Source organism: Lingula anatina, chromosome 2 (assembly GCF_051362555.1).
Source record: "Lingula anatina isolate TDL-2025a chromosome 2, LinAna3.0, whole genome shotgun sequence".
Classification (NCBI taxonomy): domain Eukaryota; kingdom Metazoa; phylum Brachiopoda; class Lingulata; order Lingulida; family Lingulidae; genus Lingula; species Lingula anatina.
In genome coordinates, this window is record NC_141768.1 from 28,738,402 (window position 1) to 28,759,671 (window position 21,270).

The 21,270-nt window shown below is 38.5% G+C and overlaps 2 protein-coding genes across 4 annotated transcripts in view; one reads left to right on the forward strand and one right to left on the reverse strand.

Annotated features, from left to right (window-relative positions):
- Positions 1 to 4,088, forward strand: part of LOC106155481 (uncharacterized) — a 14,978-nt gene extending 10,890 nt beyond the window's left edge. For all 3 annotated transcript variants that reach the window (XM_087003359.1, XM_087003360.1, XM_087003361.1), the window contains exons 16-24: positions 90 to 242; positions 520 to 669; positions 963 to 1,052; positions 1,303 to 1,410; positions 1,755 to 1,862; positions 2,112 to 2,251; positions 2,593 to 2,794; positions 3,187 to 3,372; positions 3,720 to 4,088. In XM_087003359.1, coding sequence (XP_086859485.1) covers positions 90 to 242; positions 520 to 669; positions 963 to 1,052; positions 1,303 to 1,410; positions 1,755 to 1,862; positions 2,112 to 2,251; positions 2,593 to 2,794; positions 3,187 to 3,372; positions 3,720 to 3,782 — 1,200 coding nt within the window. In that variant the 3' untranslated portion in view covers positions 3,783 to 4,088. The remainder of the gene's footprint in view (positions 1 to 89; positions 243 to 519; positions 670 to 962; positions 1,053 to 1,302; positions 1,411 to 1,754; positions 1,863 to 2,111; positions 2,252 to 2,592; positions 2,795 to 3,186; positions 3,373 to 3,719) is intronic.
- Positions 3,934 to 20,571, reverse strand: LOC106160622 (uncharacterized). The gene is made up of 14 exons (XM_087003263.1): positions 20,471 to 20,571; positions 20,067 to 20,135; positions 17,162 to 18,615; positions 16,808 to 16,910; positions 16,118 to 16,475; positions 13,058 to 13,077; positions 12,650 to 12,718; positions 10,355 to 11,808; positions 10,051 to 10,153; positions 9,372 to 9,717; positions 7,587 to 7,672; positions 5,661 to 7,108; positions 5,311 to 5,413; positions 3,934 to 4,953 (listed from the first exon to the last, which is right to left on the reverse strand). Exons 2-14 carry the CDS (start codon positions 20,113 to 20,115, stop codon positions 4,595 to 4,597), a joined length of 5,952 nt encoding a protein of 1,983 aa, XP_086859389.1. The 5' UTR covers positions 20,116 to 20,135; positions 20,471 to 20,571; the 3' UTR covers positions 3,934 to 4,594.
- Positions 20,572 to 21,270: the final 699 nt, after the last annotated feature.

Consider the following 21,270-nt stretch of genomic DNA (forward strand, 5'->3'; position numbering starts at 1 on the left):
ATCAAACTATGTATACAAAAGTGTGGGTAAACCTCAATTCATCTCATTATAAACCTACATTGTTATATCAAACTTTTTTATATTTCAAGGCTACTAGGAATACAGTAAGTGTACCTAGGCACTGGTGTTTTAAAAGGAAGTACCTCCAAGGTAAAAGAGGTATAGAGAAACCACCGTTTGATTTACCAGACTTCATTAAGAACACTGGCATTATGGAAATGAGAGCAGCTTTGGCAGAAAAGGTAAAATTAATTTATTTCAAAATATAAAACATCTTTGTAGTGTCATTATACATTTGTTATTGCAACAGGTTGAATTTGTAGTGTTGATCAGAAGACATTAGGTACTTCAGAAAATTAGACAATTATAGGTTACCCAAATAAAAATGAAACAATCACATATTTTATTACATTTATGCAAGACTAAAATGAGTGACAAAAATTCAAAAAAGTGTGCTTAGCCATTTGTCATAATAAATTTGGATGACAGGCATTTTATTTATTCAACATAAATTTTCAGGAAGAACAAAAGACATTAAAGTCAAAAATGAGGGAAAAAGTTCGACCAAAGATGGGGAAGATTGACATAGACTATCAGAAGCTTCATGATGCCTTTTTCAAGTATCAAACAAAGCCAAAGATGACAATCCATGGGGATTTATATTATGAGGTAATGAAAAACAATAAATATATGGGAAAGCAGCAGTTTAGAGTGTAATATCAACTAATTTAAATTATCAAAATCATGTCTTTCCTTTGATATTTAGCTCAATATTTTATATAAAGAGTGCACTATACATGTGGAAGAAACTTCAGAATACTTTGAAAATGGATCCAGGAAAAATATTTATCTTGAATATTTATGATGTTAATTACTTGCAGTTTAATACTGCGATGGCATTTTTCAATAGTTAAACACTCTGTTGTCATAATAATTAAGCATACATTTGTATAATTTCTCAGGGAAAGGAGTTTGAAACGAGGTTAAAAGAAAAGAAGCCAGGAAATCTAAGTGACGAACTAAGAACTGCCTTGGGAATGCCTATAGGACCTGTAAGTTGGGATTTATTGTTTAATTGTTCATGAATGTGGGCTGTTTATGAATTGAATCTGTGATATCATTATATCTTTTAAGTTTTTTTATAACTAAAGATACTCTGTACCATGCTCAGATTTTCAAAACTAGAAGTTCATTTCTCATTTTTCTGCTTGTTGGTAATAGCAATGGTGATTACACATTCGATAGATTTATTTATACTATCATATTAGTCCCTACTTAAAATAAAAGATGTTTCTTTTTCAGAATTCTGAAAAGTTTCCTCCTCCGTGGCTAATTGCAATGCAGCGGTATGGCCCACCTCCTTCTTATCCCAATCTGAAGGTACCGGGACTCAATGCACCTATACCAGAGGTAAGGGTTCTTTAGGAATCTAGATAGTAAATAACTTAAGAAGAAAAAAGAATGAAAGATAATTAAGTACAGGTATGCAGATGCATTCAGTTATATTATACAGGCATGAGGGGAAGACTTGGGGAGGAAATTGGCATTGCAAAACTCATTTGGTCAATGAATATTTATTGAATATCTTGACAGACATAACATATATATATATATATATATATATTGTTCAGTATTGTGTTTTTCATGCTGTCTTATCACTATTAGAAAGGAGTCGATTTGAAAAAGAAATTCACATTTCCAAACAACTTTTATTTAGTTCTGTCACTAAAATGACCCATAAATTTACTTTTTAGGCTTGTGCATTTGGCTACCATGCTGGTGGATGGGGCAAGCCACCTGTGGATGAAACTGGAAAACCTCTGTATGGAGATGTATTTGGAACACAGAGTGGAGAGTTCCAGGTACTGAATTGTTTCTTTGAGATGTGTTTCGATATGTCAACTCTGGCTGTATCTGTTTTTTTTTTTAACATTTGGTTAAAAAAGTGCAAGTAATGTGATAATGGTGTTTTATCATTGCACCTGCTTGCATGTGAAACCTTGGCATGTATGACAATATTAACAGCATCTATTTTGTAACCTGTAGAAAGTTTTTCATACCAACGATTGCTAATAGGGACAAGTAATGAAATTATATTGTATGTTGAAAAGGACCCTGTGCAAGAAGAGGACATAGATAGGTCGTACTGGGGTGAATTAGAGTCTGAGTCAGAGGAAGAAGAATCTTCAGAAGAAGAGAGTGAAGAAGAGGAAGATGTGGATAAAAGTGGTTTAATTACTCCAGGGGAAACGTAAGATGCATTTTAATTTAAAAAAATGCTGTTTGTTTAAATGAATTGATGTTCAGACAAGCTCCAGTGTTGTGCATATGGGTTATTTGTCAGTAGATATTAAAAATTGGAAATTAGTCATGGTATAATTTCTGATATTTTAAAAACCTTTTACTTCATAAAGTTTGTCTGAAAAGGTTTTCATCAAGATTATGGGTAATTTCAAACTTGAAAGTGATATTTTAAGCAAGCAGTAAAGATATTCAGACTGAAGAAAAGTTTTCAACAATGTTAGTGGAATCTGTATACTTACCTGAGTCTTGTGTGATACGTTTTCAAAGACTCAACACATGTCATTGCAGTGGTCTCATAACTCCAAGTGGAGTAACCTCAGTACCAGCCGGAATGGAGACACCTGACATGATAGAGCTGAGGAAGAAGAGGATAGAAGACGCCATGGACCAGGGTGGCGACACTCCAGCTCTGTACCAAGTGTTACCAGAGAAGAAAGCGGCCGTGGGAGGGGCCATGATGGGATCCGCACACATATATGATATCACTGGGGTAAGGATATTATCATATATTTAGTATTAAAAAAATATTTAAAGTGTTGTGTTTTCATATGAAAGATGATGTTTTGTTGTTTTTGAACTCATAAGTCTCTGAATGCATTGAATTATTCAGATTTCAGATTAACGTGCTGTTTGTGCTTGGATTTAGAATGGTTACCTGATTGTCTTAGTTACAAAATCTTAATCTCTTTACCATCTGTTTCCATCATAATTTTTTTCATTTAAGCTAATGAAAAAGAATGTTAAATCACATTTTAAAAAGGAACAAAAATGAAATGTCAAACAACTTAAAAAGGAACAAAATTGACATGTTAAACAACTTAAAAAAGGAACACAATTGATATGTCAAACAACTCTAGTCAATGCCATTTCTTCCCACGTCAGGTTACAGGCAAGAAACCAGGAGAGAAGGTGGCAGAGGGTGTGGAGATAGCACTGAATCCAGAGGAATTGGACTTGGACACTGCTGCCATGCAGGTGAAATACGAACAGACATTAAAAGAACAGCAGTCTCAGCTGGAGAAAGAAGATCTCAGTGACATGGTGGCTGAACATGCTGCTAAACAAAAGGTAATGGCATGGGTGTTGGTTTACACATCTGAGCAGGAATGAAAATTAAAAGGAATAATTTTTCCTAACTGTATCCAACGGAACACGCGAGCTCTAGTTGGATGGAAAATTTACAAATCAGATATACATCTTTCGGACGAGATATTGAAATTAGAAGATAACAACTGCATTCATATTGGCTGATTATGATTTATTTTTGATTTGAAGTTGAATATTACCTAGACAATACATAATTGATGGTCAGAGGAGGAGAATCCCTGCTGTCTTTTTCCTCAGTATCATATTGCTTGTTTAGTTTTTTTGATTCAGTCTTTAGATGTTAAATATCTTTCCCCATTATATTTCAGAAGCGAAAGAAGCAACAAGATGGTGGAAAAGCTGCCAAGAAATATAAAGAGTTCAAGTTTTAGGGGTTGTCATTTTCCCCAAGCATTATTCCAAAAAATATAGACTGTGGATGTGTGCAAAGGGAAATTTATGGGACTACTTGATTTAGAAGAAGGGTCATGACATTTTATTGCATTTTATATTTTAAGCTACAATTAGAAGATAGACAAAATGTTAAACTTCCAAGTGTATTGGAGTTGATCTGTATATTATATATTACATACGTGATCTGTAAATGTTCAGTTTTAAAGGCTCTGTGTAGAATGATACAGCAGACTACAGTACAAGCATCTGATTAATATCTGAAAAGATAATGTTTTGGATATATACCCAGTGTTGTTACTTCTGCATCCACAAAAGCTGGACAAATACCTCCCTACTCAATAGTGACCTTTTGAAACCAAAATTGTTGGCAAAATATGTGCCAGTTATGTTAATTCCTAAAAATATCAACAACATTGTTCAATAATTCACCTTTGATTCAGGAGTCTTAAATTCTTTTCCGTACTTAAAATCGGTATAACACTTGCAATCACAATTTACACTTAAACTTAATTATTTGGAAATAGATAAAGATAATTCATTTCTTGTCGTGTCTAATTGACTGTATCTTGCAAATATTAAATTTACACACATTCAATAAAAAAACTGACAATAAGACAGAAACATTAAGAACTGAGATAGCATTTTTGCTCATATTAAAACGTTATTTTAGATTTTGGATGTTAAGATATAGATTCATAATACGTTTATTTAACACATTGCATAACATGAAATTTGGACTAGTATTCATTGACCGTTATCAAAAAGCATATAAGTTGTAGGAATTTCATTCTCATTGCTGCTGAAGGTAGGTCTCAAGGAGCCTCTTGAGAGAATCCCCAATGATGCGGTCCGACTTGCCATTCGGACTCGGTGTGGTCACTTGCCCCGCCAAGACCTCGTTTTCATTTCTATTCACATTGCTGTCGTTCTCATCCTCCTCGACCTCGTTTTCACTGATACCGGTGATATGATTACCATCCGCGCTTTCCCCATCAGTGACAGCAGCTGGAGTTTCCGTGGAAGGCGACGCAGCTTCAGGACTATCGGGAGGAGCGACAGAGGGGGGCTGCACCGATTCCTCTACTGAATCCACCTCTTTGGGGGCCAGATCGCTCAGACAGAGCGTGACATTATCCTTCAGGGTTTGGGCTGGAAGGAAATTAGAAGTTCTTTTATTCAAGTTAAATAAAGTTTACAAAATGTGGCTTAGTAATATGGACCGATTCCATATTATCATAGTGACACGGACAAATAAAATATTGGAATTTCGGTTGTGGCAAAAATAACGGACAAAACCTTCTATAATCTGAATACATTAAAATCCTACTTAAAGAACTTAAAAATGAAGTTTTCGTTCTCAAATTACTGAAATAACACATCATGATAGTTACTTTTTAAAACAGATAAAAGACAGTATAGTACTTTTCCCGATTGTAAGCAAAATGAATTTTAGTAAACTGCACAGTTATTTGATTTTAAAACGTTCGTTAATTTATTTTCTATCACCTTCATTAATCAACTGCTTTTGAAAATCCCTAGATGAGATGCTGTCGTCATCTGTCTTCTCCAACAAGATCTGCAAGGTTTTCAGTTGGTCAAGGATGAACCTCTGGGAATGAAAATGCGCAGGTTGTTTTAATGTAAAAATAATTAAATGCAGGCTTTTACTAAGTTTAGGGAAGGTTTCAAGATGGACATGCATAATATGATTGAGATTTACTGATAAAATTTATTCATTGCTATGCGATTTTTCTTTTCAAGAAAAAGGTTTTACTGGAATAAAGTTGTAACCCATAATGATTACATCTAATAGGCTATGTGTAAGAGTTCATCGAAACGGATTTTTTTATACTAACCTCCACTAAACCTGCACTTTCCTTTTTGGCCAACAACTCAGCAACCTCTTTGTGGTTGTTATCCCGAGCAACGTCGGAAGGACTTTTCCTATCTTCGTCAAAGACTTGAAAGTTGGCATTGGCCTTCAAGAGTTCCTTTACAATAGGCACATTTCCTCTCATGCATGCAAGATGAAGGGGTGTTAGCTTGTAAGCATCACGGGCATCCACATCCGCTCCGAGTTCGACGAGTTTTTGGACCGCTGTTAGCTGCTCTTCCATTATTGCGCAGTGTAAGGGCGACATGTCCTTCTGGGCGTCTTCCCATATCGTCGAGTGTTCCTCATTAATTTTGATCTTGATATCTTCAGGTGGGCCTTCGCCCCTACCGGACACCAGTACACGCCCATAGTCGGCCACATCAAGGGAACCTCCCTGTGTCTTTAGGAGGAAGGTTGACTGTAGTCGCCTTTTAACGAGAACGTAGCGCCATACGGGTTTGTTTTTATCTTTATCTCGGACAAGATGAACTCTGTCACCTTCATTTAATAGGGTGCATGTCTCAAGCAAACCCGGATCTATCTGAAAGAGCTTCTCCAAGATGTCGATTTTCCCGTTACCTGCTGCAGAATGGAAACAGTTTTTGCCCTTGCTGTTTTCACCTTTGGGGTCTGCTCCCCATTTAGAAATCATGTTATCTAGCAAGCTAAGGTGACCCCTAGAAGCCGCACAGCACAAAGCATTTGGGGTGACCTGAGCTCCATTTTCTGCAAGAGCTCTAACGACACCACCGAAGTTGTGGAGAGACGCCATCTCTAGACTTGTATAGCAATCTTTTGCGGCTTTGTTGAGATCACAGTTGTCCCTTGTCACGAGGTACTTCACCACATCTTCGTAGCCCAATCGCGAAGCTCTTCTTAGAGCAGTTTCACCTAATGCAGTCACGGCATTTATGTCAGCGCCGAGTTTTAGCAGAAGAACAACACCTTCTAAAAACCCAATCCCCGCAGCCATGTGCAGAGGTGTAAGTTGCAAGTCTCTAGCATCATCAATTGACGTCCTGTCCAGGCTGCATATTTCTTCAATGTTATGAATTTCTCTCGCCCGAACCATTTTATGTATAGATTTAAGGTTGGATTCAAGCTTGTCATGATGTTTGATCCTTTTTGCCAATTGTTCACACTTTTTCTTCACGGCGATTTCGAGAGCTGTGCAGCCGGTGAAGTCATTGTGACCACTCACTTTTTGCCCCGAGAGGTGTTCCCAGTCAAAATGCCTCCAAATGGTGAATATGGCCTCCTGGTTATTGTGGTAGGCTGCATGTTGAAGGATATTGAAGCCTTGTTGATTTCTGTATCCCAAAATCTTTTCATAACTGACACTGCGCGCTGCTATGTCCATCTGATAGTACGGGAAGTTTGGGTCAGCTATTTTGTCGAACATGATTTCTACTTCCCGAGATGATGAATCTGAAAATGGCAAACAACTATTCAATAACAGTATATCTTTAATACACTCTTAATTGATTAAAATATTCATTGAGGCATTGTAGGCTACGTAAGATAGGTGAAGATAGCTTGGGGGGGGGGGGGAGGGGGGAGTAGAATGTGAAACAGGACAGGGATATCTTTTTTTTACTGCTCAGGGTGTAATTAACCTTTGGAAGGTAGCTGGCATTTTCAAAAGAAGAAACCTGTTAAAAATACCTACGACCGATGTAGGCCTACATGTGCATGATGTTAACAAGCTCACGTTTTTGATAAAAAGGTTAGAATATTTATCGCTTGAATAAAAAAGCACAAAACAATAGAGGTCAAGACTTCTATTCAAAAATAAAAAGTGACAGGAAGTAGCATAAAAATCAGAAGAGAATTATCTTGCTATTGGTAAAGACAACAAAATAACCGAACAGCTAACAGAAAGACATATATAGGTAAGAAAATGTACCTTTCTCAACCATGGAGGCTGTATCAACTGTACTGTTCTCTTCCATCATTGCACACTTGGTGAATGCCACTGAAAGCGAAATCGAGCTAGTTTAAATTTAAGAATAAATTTACGAATAACGTTTTATATTTTCAATCACCACCAGCATTATCAGCACTAATTTTATGTCCGATGTAAAGTTTCGGAGTAAAAGGAGACCCGATCATTCAAAAAGCGTCATAGACTTTGCTAATGCTATTCCATTTAAAATGTATTGGTCTTAAGGTCGGTGGAATCGTGAAACTTCATATATAAGGTTGAGACATTGTGCCTATTAACTGTGTCATCTCACTGCCATATACCAGCCAACTTCAGTGTCACTGATTAACTGCCACACGTATTGATTCTGATCAATAAATTGATGTTCATCGCCATACTTACCTCCTATAAAGAGTTTAAGCTGTTCCAGTTACGGCCTTAGTTTCACTTCCAGGAACGCAGTAGAAAAAAATCCAGGATCTATTTTTGTCAATGATGACGTAATTGTTTTGCGTTGATTCCGGTTGTCCTTCATTTGTTTATAACCTAGTTTACTGATAACCCAAGATTTGTTTACATGTCCTTCCTACTGTATTGAAAACTCACATAGGTTATCAGTAAACCACAAAAAGTATAAAGTGAAATACAGGTTACAGCAGGCCTACAGTGTACTTACACTGCGTGAGGTCGACATTCGTCGTAATTTGATCTAAGTATATTTTCCATAAGATAAGTGTCATTAATTGCTCAATAATTCCCCTAATGATACGGGAATCGGTTAAAATTTTCCATACTTGTATTACCACTGTTTTGTTCTTATTCACGATGGTAATATATGATTGATCAACACGAGTCCAGAGTCAGCTTAAATATGGTGCTTTATTCTTTCCTATAAAATGATTTCTTTTCACATATATTATGAAAGGATGTAGAACACGGTGGTAAGGCCAAACTGTGTTTTTCTCTGATTTAGCCTTTCTTCTGTGCTTCTTGAATAGCTGTGAGAAATAGGATGTACCTCTTAGTACTGATGTTACTGCTATATGTATTACTGTTAAGTGGCGGGTGTGGACTTCAGATAGATTTCCTCTAATATTTACTTATAGATTCAGCTTTCATAGTAACTTATACAGAATATATCATAGTTTGATACTTGATACTGCAGTGTACTGAGTTAGAGAGAAGGTTTGCCTGTTATTTACTTTATTATAGAACGTTTATCTTTGGGATGCTTGGAGAGGGCGCGGTCTGGCTATATTCAGTTTTTCAGGTGTACATGCTACATGAGGTGTAGGCCTACATGCTAGCTCTAAACCATAACATTAAAGGTATAAATATTACAGAACATAGAGAAGTAAAGTGCATAAATAAAATCGTTATAACACTTGCATACTGATAACAATTTACACTTACTTATTCGGAAATAGATAAGATGCATAATTCATTTCTTGTCATGTCTAATTGACCATTTCCTGCAAATATTAAATTGACACACATTCAAAAAAAAAAAAAAAAAAAAAAAAATGACAATAAGACAGAAGCATTAAAAACTGAGAAACTGAGATGTGCATTTTTTTTTTTTGCTTATATTAAAACATTGTCATTTTAGATTTTGGATGTTAAATTGTAGGCCTATACCAGTATAGATTTATAGGCCCCCTAATAGGCCTACATGTAAATAACGCATTGCACAAAATGAAATCTGGACTGTTCCTGTATTAATTGACCGTTATCAAAAGGCATACGTTGGAATTTCCTTCTCATTGCTGCTTAAGGTAGGTCTCAAGTAGCCGCTGTAGAGAATCCCCAATGATGCGGTCCGACCTGTCATTCGGACGCGGTGTCATTTCTTCCCGCGCCAAGACCTCGTTTTCATTCCCATTACTGTCGTTCTCATTCTCCTCAACTTCGTTTTCACTGATACTGGTGATATTATTATTATCCGCGCTTTCTCCATCAGGGACAGCAGCTGGAGTTTCCGTGGAAGGCGTGGCAGCCTCAGGACTATCGGGAGGAGCGACAGAGGGGGGCTGCGCCGATTCCTCTACTGAATCTACCTCTTTGGGTGCCAGATCGCTCAGATACAGCGTGGTATTATCCTTCAGGGTTTGGACTGGAAAGGAATTACAAGTTTTTCATTCAAGTTAGGTAAAGTCTTTACAAAATGTGGCCTGTTTATTATCACAGCGACGCGTCAAGTAGAATATCGGTTGTGGCCAAAATAAAGGATAAAACCTTCTATAATCTGAATACATTAAAATTCTACGTTGAGAACTGCAAAATAAAGTTTTCGATTTCAATCATTTAAATAACACATCACGAAATTTACTTTTTTAAAAAAGATTAAAGACAGCAGAATACTTTTCCAATTGCAAACGAAAGGGGACTTTTTTTTTTAGCATACTGCATTTGATTTTAAAACGTTTATTAATTTATTTTCTATCACCTTCATTAATCAACTGCTTTTGAAAATCCCTGGATGAGATGCTGTCGTCATCTGTCTTCTCCAACAACATCTGCAGAGTTTGCAGTTGGTCCAGAATGAACCTCTGGGAATTAAAAATGCACAGGTTGTTAAGTTACGGGAACGTTTCAAGATGGGCCGTATAATTGAGATTCACCTATAAAATTTATTCATTGCTATGGGATTTTTATTTTCAAGAAGAACGTTTTACTGGAATAAAGAAGTAATATACAGAGATTGCATCTGCACGTACGAGCTCACCGAAATGGATTTTTTTTATACTAACCTCCACTAAACCTGCACTTTCCTTCTTGGCCAACAACTCGACGACCTCTTTGTGGTTGTTATCCCGAGCAACGTCGGAAGGACTTTTCCTGTCTTCGTCAAAGACTTGAAAGTTGGCATTGGCCTTCAAGAGTTCTTTTACGATAGGCACATTTCCTCTCATGCATGCAAGATGAAGGGGTGTTAGCTTATAAGCATCACGGGCATCCACATCCGCTCCAAGTTCGACGAGCTTTTGGACTGCTGTTAGCTGCTCTTCCATTACTGCGCAGTGTAAGGGCGACATGTCCTGCTGGGCGTCTTCCCATATCGTCGAGTGTTCCTCATTTATTTTGGTCTTGATATCTTGAGGCGGGTCTTGGCCCCAGCCGGATTTCAGTACACGCCCATAGTCGGCCACATCAAGGGAACCTCCCTGTGTCTTTAGCATGAAAGTTGAGTGAAGTCGCCTTTTAACGAGAACGTAATGCCATGCGGGTTTGTTATTATCCTTACCTCGGACAAGATAAACCCTGACACCTTCATTTACTAGGGTGCGTGTCTCAAGCAAACCTGGATCTATCTGAAAGAGCTTCTCCAAGACGTCGATTTTCCCATCACTTGCTGCACAATGGAAACAGTTTTTGCCCTCGCTGTTCAAACCTTTAGGGTCCGCGCCACATTCGGAAATCATGTTTTCTAGCAAGCTGAGGTGACCCTTGGAAGCAGCACACCACAAAGCATGTGGGGTAAGCTTTGCTCCATTTTCTGCAAGAATTCTAACGATACCCCCAAAGTTGTGGAGAGAAGCTGCCTCCAGACTTGTACAGTAATTTTTTTCAGCTTTGTTGGGATCGCAGTTGTTCCTTGTCACGAGGTACCTCACCACATCTTCGTAGCCCATTCGAGATGCTCTTCCGAGAGCAGTTTCACCGAAACCAGTCACGGCGTTGATGTTGGCACCGAGTTTTAGCAGGAGAACAACACCTTCTAAAAACCCAATCCCCGCAGCTATATGCAGAGGTTGAAGTTGAATATCGTCATCTGTAGCATCCCCAATGGCCGTCCTGTCCTGGTTGCAAATTTCTTCTATCTTATGAATTTCCTTCGCCCGCACCATTTTGTGTATATATTTAAGATTGGATTCAACTTTGTTACTATCCTTGATACTTTTTTCTGATTCTCCAAATTTTTTCTTCTCGACGATTTCGAGGGCTGTACAGCCGGTGAAGTCATTGTGGCCACTCACCTTTTGCCCCGAGAGGTGTCCCCAGTCGAAATGCCTCCAAAGGGTGTATATGGCCTCGTGGTTATTGTAGTAGGCTGCATGTTGAAGCACATTGAACCCTTGTTGATTTCTGTATTCCAGAGCCTTTTCTTGACTGACACTGCGCGCTACTATGTCCATCTGATAGCATGGGAAGTTCGGGTCAGCTATTTTGCCGAACAGCATTTCTACTTCCCGAGATGATGAATCTGAAAACGGCAAACAACTATTCATTAATGAACCCCAACAGAACTAAAGTGAAGCTTTGAGGTAGGGATGGTGAGGCCATGGTTGAGGACTGGAGGTTGGATGTAAAGGGAACAGTGGTCATACAGGTTTTTTACAACCCGGGAAGCAACTTTAGGAAGGTAGGGGACAGATTTTCAAAAGAAGAAACCCGTTGAAAATAGTTAAGATACGTGGTGTAAACATGCTCTTTTTTTTTTTATAAAAAGGTTGCAATATACATATACGGTATCAGGGCAATCCCCCCCCCCCGGACAATCCCCCCTCAGGACAATTCCCCTCCCCGACAACCCCCTGTAATGAATTTAATAATGAAAATGAACAATATGATACTGAGAAAAATTATAAATGCCTGGCTTTAATCAAAATGTATCTCCAGGTAGGGGTGGGTAATCTCTCTCAGATAATCTCATTTATCAAAGTATTCCTTTGATCAACTAACTGAGACTTTGAATTGTTTTACCCCCCCCCCCCCCCCCCCCTCTTCCTAGCCTTCATCACGTTGCCTGCCTTTAATCAAGGTGCACCTCCAGGTAAAGTTGGGGTAAACAGATCATCTCTACGTGCACATCAAGGTATCCCTTTGATGAACTAGGCGGGCCGGGGGATATTCCGGGGGGGGGGGGGGATTGTCAGGGAAGGAATGGCTAGAATCATATCGCTTGTGTATCAAGCTAGAGGTTAAAACTTGTATTCCAATAGAAAAAAGTGACAAAAAGCAGTGTGAAAATGACTAAATGGTCATCTTTTCTGAGATAATATTCTTGCTTTTTTTTGTAACAGTTACCAATAGGTATATCGTACCTTTCTCAGCCTTGGTGGCTGAACCAACTGCGCTGTTCTCTTCCATCATTGCACGCTTGGTGGTGGTCACTGAAAGCGAAGTCTCGTTAGTTTTAAATTATCCTACCAATAAATCGTTTTATTGGTTCAAGATAAAGATGACCATCTTTATCATGATCAACATTAATACTACTTCTGATTGTGCAGAGTTTCGGAGTAAAAGGAGTCTCTATATATTGTTCAAAATGCGTCACATACTTTGCTCACAGGCGTATCTCATGTAGGCCTAAATGTGGGTGGAACTTTAAAACTTCAAGGTCAAGATAGTACTTATTAACTGTGTCATATACAAGACAACTTCAGTGCCACTAAAGCACTGCCACACTAAATGATTCTGATCACTAAATTGATATTCATAGCCAAACTTACCTCCTTTAAAGGAATTAAAACTGCTTCATTTACGCTCTTAGTTTCATTTCCAGTAGGCTAACATAAGGAAAATCCCCGATCTATTTTTAGCGATGATGACGTAGTTGTTTTGCATTGATTCTGGCCACCCTTTGTGTTCCTATAACCTAGATTGTTGATAACCCGGATTGATTTGTTTACACCTGTATTGAAAATTCACGAGTCACCACAAAAAAAGTCTGAAATGAAATGCATATAAGTACACTGCTAAAAGCTGTAACTGCGTGAGGTTCACATTGCAATATTGGTCTCAGTACAGGTATTTTGCGAACGATAGATCCAAACTAATAAATGCAGCTGACATTTCTGACTGGGATTTTATCGACACAGGGAGTACAATCACGCTGAGGCCATTGCCAAGACAATCAAATTGCCCCTGGGGCTTATTTTTTAAGCCAGAGCGTTTTTCACATTCTTTGTTAAACTTTTTTATAGCAAATTAAAATTATTCGTCGAATCAATGGCCTACATGTCCTACAATAAAATTGAACCACATTGGACAGATTTTAACCGATGCCTGGAATGTTATTCCAGGTTGAACTCTAAAAACCTATCCCAAGGAATGCCTTGCCGCTTGAGAGCGCTGGTAGCAGCCAGAAGAAGTTCAGGCGTAACAGCGACCGTTAATGTGACTAGACACTGACATGAGGGTCCTTTGTGGAGCGTGTAACTCTTTTACAGACAATAATTTTGAAAATATGGAGATCCAAAATATCTCTTTTAATGGTTGTCGGGTGACATAGAACAGGCGATGAACTGATGTCACAATGACATCAAAGAGATAATTAAAAGTTTCAAAAACACGATTTTAATCCTTATTTTCATTTATCAGTCAGCAAAATAGGAAAAAACTGATGAAAAATGATTTAGAAAAAAATATTCCATACTAAATGTCAAGTCTGTATATAATTTATAAAGTGTTTGTAAAAAGTTGCTTAATTCACACCAGAAAATCGTTGCGGTTATTGCTCATACTACTTACCAGTACATAATTATACGGTTTTTTTTACATTGTACACGCTTCTATCGAACTTCCTGAAACAGCATTTTTGAAATCTGCTCTAATTATGTAACATGATATTTGAGAAGATCAAAATCTCAAACCCTCTTTTTAGCTCTGGCGTTATACCGATGGGGGGGGGGGGGGGGGGGGGGGGGGGGGGAAGGGGGGGGGAAGGGTCGGTTTCGTATCCACGGACCCCCCATTCAATTAATCCGGGATCCGCCCCTGATTCAGTCATACGTGCAGGAACCAGGAGGTATGGGGCACTGCCCATTTCATTAATCCAAATGTAAATTGTAATATGCTATTAAAATTATACCCTAAAACAGTATGCTATAGAGATAAAAAAAATCCAAATAGCTACATACTCGAGAACATCTTACACCTATCTCAGCTATCACGTGATGCAAATAAGTTCCCTGGGGGCCAGGGGTCAAGTTAGGTATATTGTGAGACAATTAAATTTGCCTGAAAAAAGCAGATTCAACCAGACTAGTAACATAAGTATGTCAACACTGAAAACTTGATGCTCAGGACCATTGCTTATCATGACTACATGCATAAAATGAGCAGAAATTCGAGTCCGTCACAATAATTTTCTCCAAACAACAGCATTTATTGAAAATTTAATTATTATCTTACCTGTAATTGGTTTTTATGTGAGAATTAGGCTGTTTTTTATCTTGACATGATCTTTACCTTTGTTTTGTTACTTTTATATCTATAGGGCCTACCTCTTGGTTATTGTGTTCTTAAAGTCTAGTTTACATTTGACATGCGACGTCCGTACGATGCAGTGCTCGTTTGCGTAAATTCTGGATGTACATAAAAACGCTGAGTCAGCCTATTTTAAGAAACCCCCTCATCCGGGTACTAATAAGGAGTTGCCCCCTATCCAAAATTGACAATGGTCATTCACTGTGGAAAGTTTCATGCTTTCATCAACTTTTGCACAATTGTTAGGCTTAGCTGCCTGACTAGACGTGTAAATGCTTAGTTTTAAAAGATTCCGTGTGGAATGTTATAGCAAACTACAGTCAAGCATCTGATTAATATTAGGCCTATATGGAAAGATGATGATGAATATTTTTTAATATAGCCAGTCTTGTTAGTTCCATATACACAAAAGCTGGACAGATAGCTCCCTACTCAGTGGTGACCATATGAAACCACAATAGTTGGCATTTTTGCTAATTCTTTAAAATATCAACAACATTGTTAAAAAATTCACCTAATGATACAGGAAACGGTTAATTTTTTCCGTACTTGTGCGCCAACCACAATTTACACTTGAACTTACTTATTCGGAAGTAGATTAAGATTAATAATTCTTCATTTCTTAACGTGTCTTATTGACGATTTCATGCTAATGCTAAATGTGCACACACACATTCAATAAAAAATTCACAATAAGACAGAAACATTTATAATTGACATAAGCATATTTTTCGCTTAGGCCACTCTGTTTTCATTTTATGGATGGCATCCTCTCGGACCCATAAACTAATGCATGAGGGTGAATAAAAAACAACCAACATAATGCTGCTACAGTAAAGAAATACACTGCTGGAAACACAAACTGCAGCACACAACACAGTGTGTCACACAAACACGTCTGGTATTTTGTTCCTTGAGATCAGGCGAAAATCAATGCGCGCACGGATGTCATCCAAATAAATAAATAAATAAACAAATAAATAAATAAATAAATCACTGTGGCCTGATATAAACATATTGTCAGTGTAGATTTTGTATGGCTTTCAAATTTATGCGCCCGGTTTTAAAATCATATAGCGATTTTACGACAATCGTTCACTATCCAATCAAAGTGACAGCCGAGCATGCCAGGGCTCATCCTGTCGGTGTTCTGGCTGATACTCCGAAATGCGATCTGACACACACCTTGAAAACGGGTAGTGTGGTCCGATATACCGGTTAATTCAGGATCCTTAGGTGCCGAGTCTGGTAGTTGGGTAGGCCTGAGTATATGATTTTAAACATCGATGGAATTTCTTTCTCATTGCTGCTGCAAGTAGGTCTCAAGTAGCCTCTGTAGAGAATCCCCAATGATGCGGTCCGACCTGCCATTCGGACGCGCTGTGGTCACTTCCCCCGCCAAGACCTCGTTTTCATTCCTATTCTCATTACTGTCGTTTTCATCCTCCTCAACCTCGTTTTCACTGCTACTGGTGATATTATTATTATCCGCCTTTTTTCCATCAGTAACAGCAGCTGGAGTTTCCGTGGAAGGTGTGGCAGCTTCAGGACTATCGGGAGGAGCGACAGAGGGGGGCTGCACCGACTCCTCTACTGATTCCACATCTGTGGGGGCCAGATCGCTCAGATACAGGGTGGCATTATCCTTGAGAGTCTGGACTGGAAGGAAATTAGAAGTTTAATTTTAATTCATGTTAAATAAAGTTTACAAAATATAACTTGGTTATATAGACTGATTCAGTATTATCACAGCGACGCGTAAAGTAGAATATCGGCTGGGGCCAAAATAAAGGATAAAACCTTCAATACACATTCAAAGCCTACATTCAGTAGTGCAAAATTAAGTTTTCGTCTTCAAATAACTTATATTTAACATCGCGAAATTAACTTTAAAAAAAAAAAAAAAGAGAAAGGTTTTTTTTTTTAGCATACTGCATTGTTGTGCGAATTGTATATGATTTTAAGACGTTCATTGATTTATTTTGTATCACCTTCATTCGTCAACTGCTTTTGAAAATCCCTGGATGAGATGCTGTCGTCATCTGTCTTCTCCAAGAAAATCTGCATGATTTTCAGTTGGTCCAGGATGAACCTCTGGTAATGAAAATGCACAGGTTGTTGAAACGTAAAAATGTATATAATATACACACGCTTTTGCTAAGTTAAGGGGAGGTTTCAAGATGGACCGTATGATTAAGATTTAGGCCTACTTATATAATTTATTCACTGCTATAGAATTTTTATTTCAAGAAAAACGTTTTACTGGAGTAAAGTAGTAATATATAGAGATTACATCCGCGCGAACGAGCTCACCGAAATGGATTTTTTTTCTTTTTTATACTAACCTCCACTAAACCTGCACTTTCCTTTTTGGCCAACAACTCGACGATCTCTTTGTGGTTGTTATCCCGAGCAACGTTGGAAGGACTTTTCCTATCTCCGTCTAAGACTTGAAAGTTGGCATTGGCCTTCAAGAGTTCTTTCACGATAGGCACGTTTCCTCTCATGCATGCGAGATGAAGGGGTGTTAGCTTGTAAGCATCACGGGCATCCACATCCGCTCCAAGTTCGACGAGCTTTTGGACCGCTGTTAGCTGCTCTTTCATTACTGCGCAGTGTAAAGGCGACATGTCCTTTTGGGCGTCCTCCCGTATTTTTGAGTGTTCCTCATCAATTGTGGTCTTGGTATCTTCAGGTGGGTCTTGGCCCCAGCCGGATTTCAGTACACGCCCATAGTCGGCCACATCAAGGGAACCTCCCTGTGTCTTTAGGAGAAAGGTTGACTGAAGTCGCCTTTTAACGAGAACGTAATGCCATGCAGGTCTGTTTTTATCCTTACCTCGGACAAGATAAACCATGTCACCTTCATATAATAGGGTGCGTGTCTCAAGCAAATCTGGATCTATCTGAAAGAGCTTCTCCAAGACGTCGATTTTCCCATTACTTGCTGCACTGTGGAAACAGTTTTTGCCCTTGCTGTTGACACGTTTGGGGTCTGCCCCGCTTTCGGAAATAATGTTTTCTAGCAAGCTAAGGTGACCCTCAAAAGCAGCACACCACAAAGCATGTGGGGTGACCTTAGCTCCATTTTCTGCAAGAATTCTAACGATACCACCAAAGTTGTGGAGAGAAGCCACCTCAAGACTTGTACATTGATCTTTTACAGCTTTGTTGGGATCACAGTTGTTCCTTGTCACGAGGTACTTCACCACATCTTCATAGCCCATTCGAGAAGCTCTTCCGAGAGCAGTTTCACCGAAAGCAGTCACGGCGTTGATGTCGGCACCGAGTTTTAGCAGGAGAACAACACCTTCCAAAAACCCAATCCCCGCAGCCATATGCAGAGGTGTTAGTTGTCCATCGTCATCTGTAACATCCCCTATGGCAGTCCTGTCCTGATTGCATATTTCTTCTATTTTATGAATTTCTCTCGCCCGCACCGTTTTGTGTATATGTTTCAGGTTGGATTCAGATTTGTCGAGTTTTTTTATCCTTTCTTCCGATTGTTTAAACTTTTTCTTCTCGGCGATTTCTAGGGCTGTACAGCCGGCGAATTCATTGTGACCACTCGCTTTTTGCACAGAGAGGTACTCCCAGTTATAATGCCTCCAAAGGGTGTACATGGCGTCGTGGTTATCCAAATAAGCTGCATGTTGAAGGATATTGAAGCCTTGTTGATTTCTGTATTCCAAAACCTTTTCGTAACTGGCACTGCGCGCTGCTATGTCCATCTGATAGTATGGGAAGTTCTGGTCAGCTATTTTCTCGAACAGTAATTCTACTTCTCGAGATGATGAATCTGAAAACGGCAAACAACTAGTCATCAATGAATTCCAACAAAACTAAAAATGACAATGCATTCTTGATAATATATGCTTTGAGGTGAGGCCATGGTTGAGGGCTGGAGGTTGAATGTAAAGGAGGACAGTGGCAGGGGCGGATCCAGAGTTATTTTCTGACAGTCTTCCAAATTATCTTTGTTGATCCATCCTCCTTTTTCTGACCGTCTTCCGACAGAAATAATTAGATACCCGTCAATGTAAACTTGAAAATCTGACCGTCTTCCGGAAGACCCAGAAGACCCCCTAAATCCGCCCCTGAGTGGACATACATTTTTTACTTCCCGGGAAGCAACTTTAGGAAAGTAGTGGACACATTTTCAAAAGAAGAAACCCGTTGAAAATACTTAAGACACATGGTGTAAACATGCTCACGTTTTTGATAAAAAGGTTGCAATATGTATATCGCACGGTATCAGGGCGACCCCCCTCCCCGACAATCCCCCTGTAATGGATTTAATAATGGAAATGAGCAATGTGATATTGAGAAAAATTATAAATGCCTGGCTTTAATGAAAATGTATCTCCAGGCAGAGGTGGGTCATCTCAGATGGTGGGTCATCTCACTTATCTAGGTATTCCTTTGATTTAGTGGCACTTAACCCCCCCCCCCCCCCCCCCATCCCAGGTTTCATCACGTTGCCTGCTTTTAATCAAGGTGCACCTCCAGGTTAAGTTGGGGGTTAACAGTGGGGTAAACAGATAATTTCACACATCCAGGTATCTCCTTGATGAACTAACTTTTAGTTTCAATTATTTCTAAACTACCCCTTGGCATATACATGTATAAACAAATTTCGAAACTTATTTTCTTTTTCAAGTTTCATTATTATTAATTACGTGACCTGTTATTTAAAAAAAAATCATATCAAATGAAATGCAAATAAAATTAAATTTGTTTGATTTTAGAAAAATGGTCAAGTGGTCTACAAAATTTGCATCTGTAGCATCTAATAATTTGCATCAATGGCATTAAATAATTTAAGGTTACGTTTACCCCCTCAGGTCTGTTTAAGCGCGTAAGTGAACTTCCTTAATCGATAGCTTTGTTCTTATTTCATGTTCAGTTTCCTTTCTGGTATTCAGTAAAATATTCAAGACATGTACATGTGCTTTAAACAGAAAATTATTTTCTGGGAAGGTGTGGGTTGTCTTTGGGGGGGGGGGGGGGGTCCAGGGGGATATTCCGTGTGTGTGTGTGTGTGTGTGTGTGTGTGGGGGGGGGTGATAAGGAAGGAATGGCCTAGAATCATATTGCTTGAACATAGGTATATCAAACTAGAGGTCAAGACTTGCATTCTAATAGAAAAATAGTGACAGAAAGCAGTGTGAAAATGACTAAATGATCATCTTTTCTGACATAATATTTTGCTTGTTTTTTTTTTGTGACAGTTATCAATACGTATCGTACCTTTCTCAACCTTGGTGGCTGAACCAACTGCGCTGTTCTCTTCCATCATTGTACGCCTGGTGGTGGTCACTGAAAGCGAATTCAGTCTCGTTAGTTTTAAATTATCCTACCAATTAATCTTTTTATTGATTCAAGATAAAGATGGTCGTTTTTATCATGACCAACATTAATATTATTTCTGATTGTGCAAAGTTTCGGAGTAAAGCGAGTCTCTATATATCGTTCAAAATGCGTCATAGACTTTGCTCACAGGCGTATTTCATGTAAATGTGGGTGGAACTTTGAAACTTTAAGGTCGAGATTGTGCCTATTTACTGACCTATACCAGACAACTTCAATTTCACTAAAGCACTGCCACACTAAATGATTCTGATCACTAAATTGATATTCATAGCCAAACTTACCTCCTTTAAAACTCCTTCTTTTACTGCTCTTAGTTTCATTTCAAGTGACGTACAGAAAAATCCCCGATCTATTTTTAGCAATGATGACGAAGTTGTTTTGCATTGATTCTGGCCAACCTTTGTGTTTCTATAACCTAGTTTATTGATAACCCGGATCGATTTGTTTACACCTGTATTGAAAATTCACGAGTAACCACAAAAAAGTCTGAAATGAAATGCATAAAGATACACTGCTTAAAGTTGTGACTGCGTGAGATCGACATTGCAATATGGTTTCAGCTATTACAGGTCTTTTTACGAACGATAGATCCCAAGAAATAAAAGCAGCTGAGATATCTGACTGGGCTTTTATCAGCACAGGGAGTAATCACACTGAATTCATTGACAATCAACATTTGCCCTGGGCTTATTCTTTTTAAACCAGAGCGTTTTTCACATTCTTTGTTCAACTGGAATTCTTAGCATTCTAAAATGCTAACGTCATTTTTATTTATTTACATAGTTTCGTGCATTTGGACAGGTCTATGTCAAATATTTATGATGTTAAGGAGACCTTGAATCATATACTCAAGGTAGGCTACATGTAAAAGTGCTGTATGTTGGAAAAGTTTTTGTCAGTATACAAAAATTGTTTTTAAAAATAATTTCAAAGACATGATATTGTATTCTATTTCATTAACTATAGTTTAAAAGGTGTGTTTGCATCAAGACGAATTAATTATGCATGTAAACAAATTTCGATAGCTTACAGTGGCGTAGCTCTATCCGTACGGATGTACGCAGTGAGCGAACACATGCTT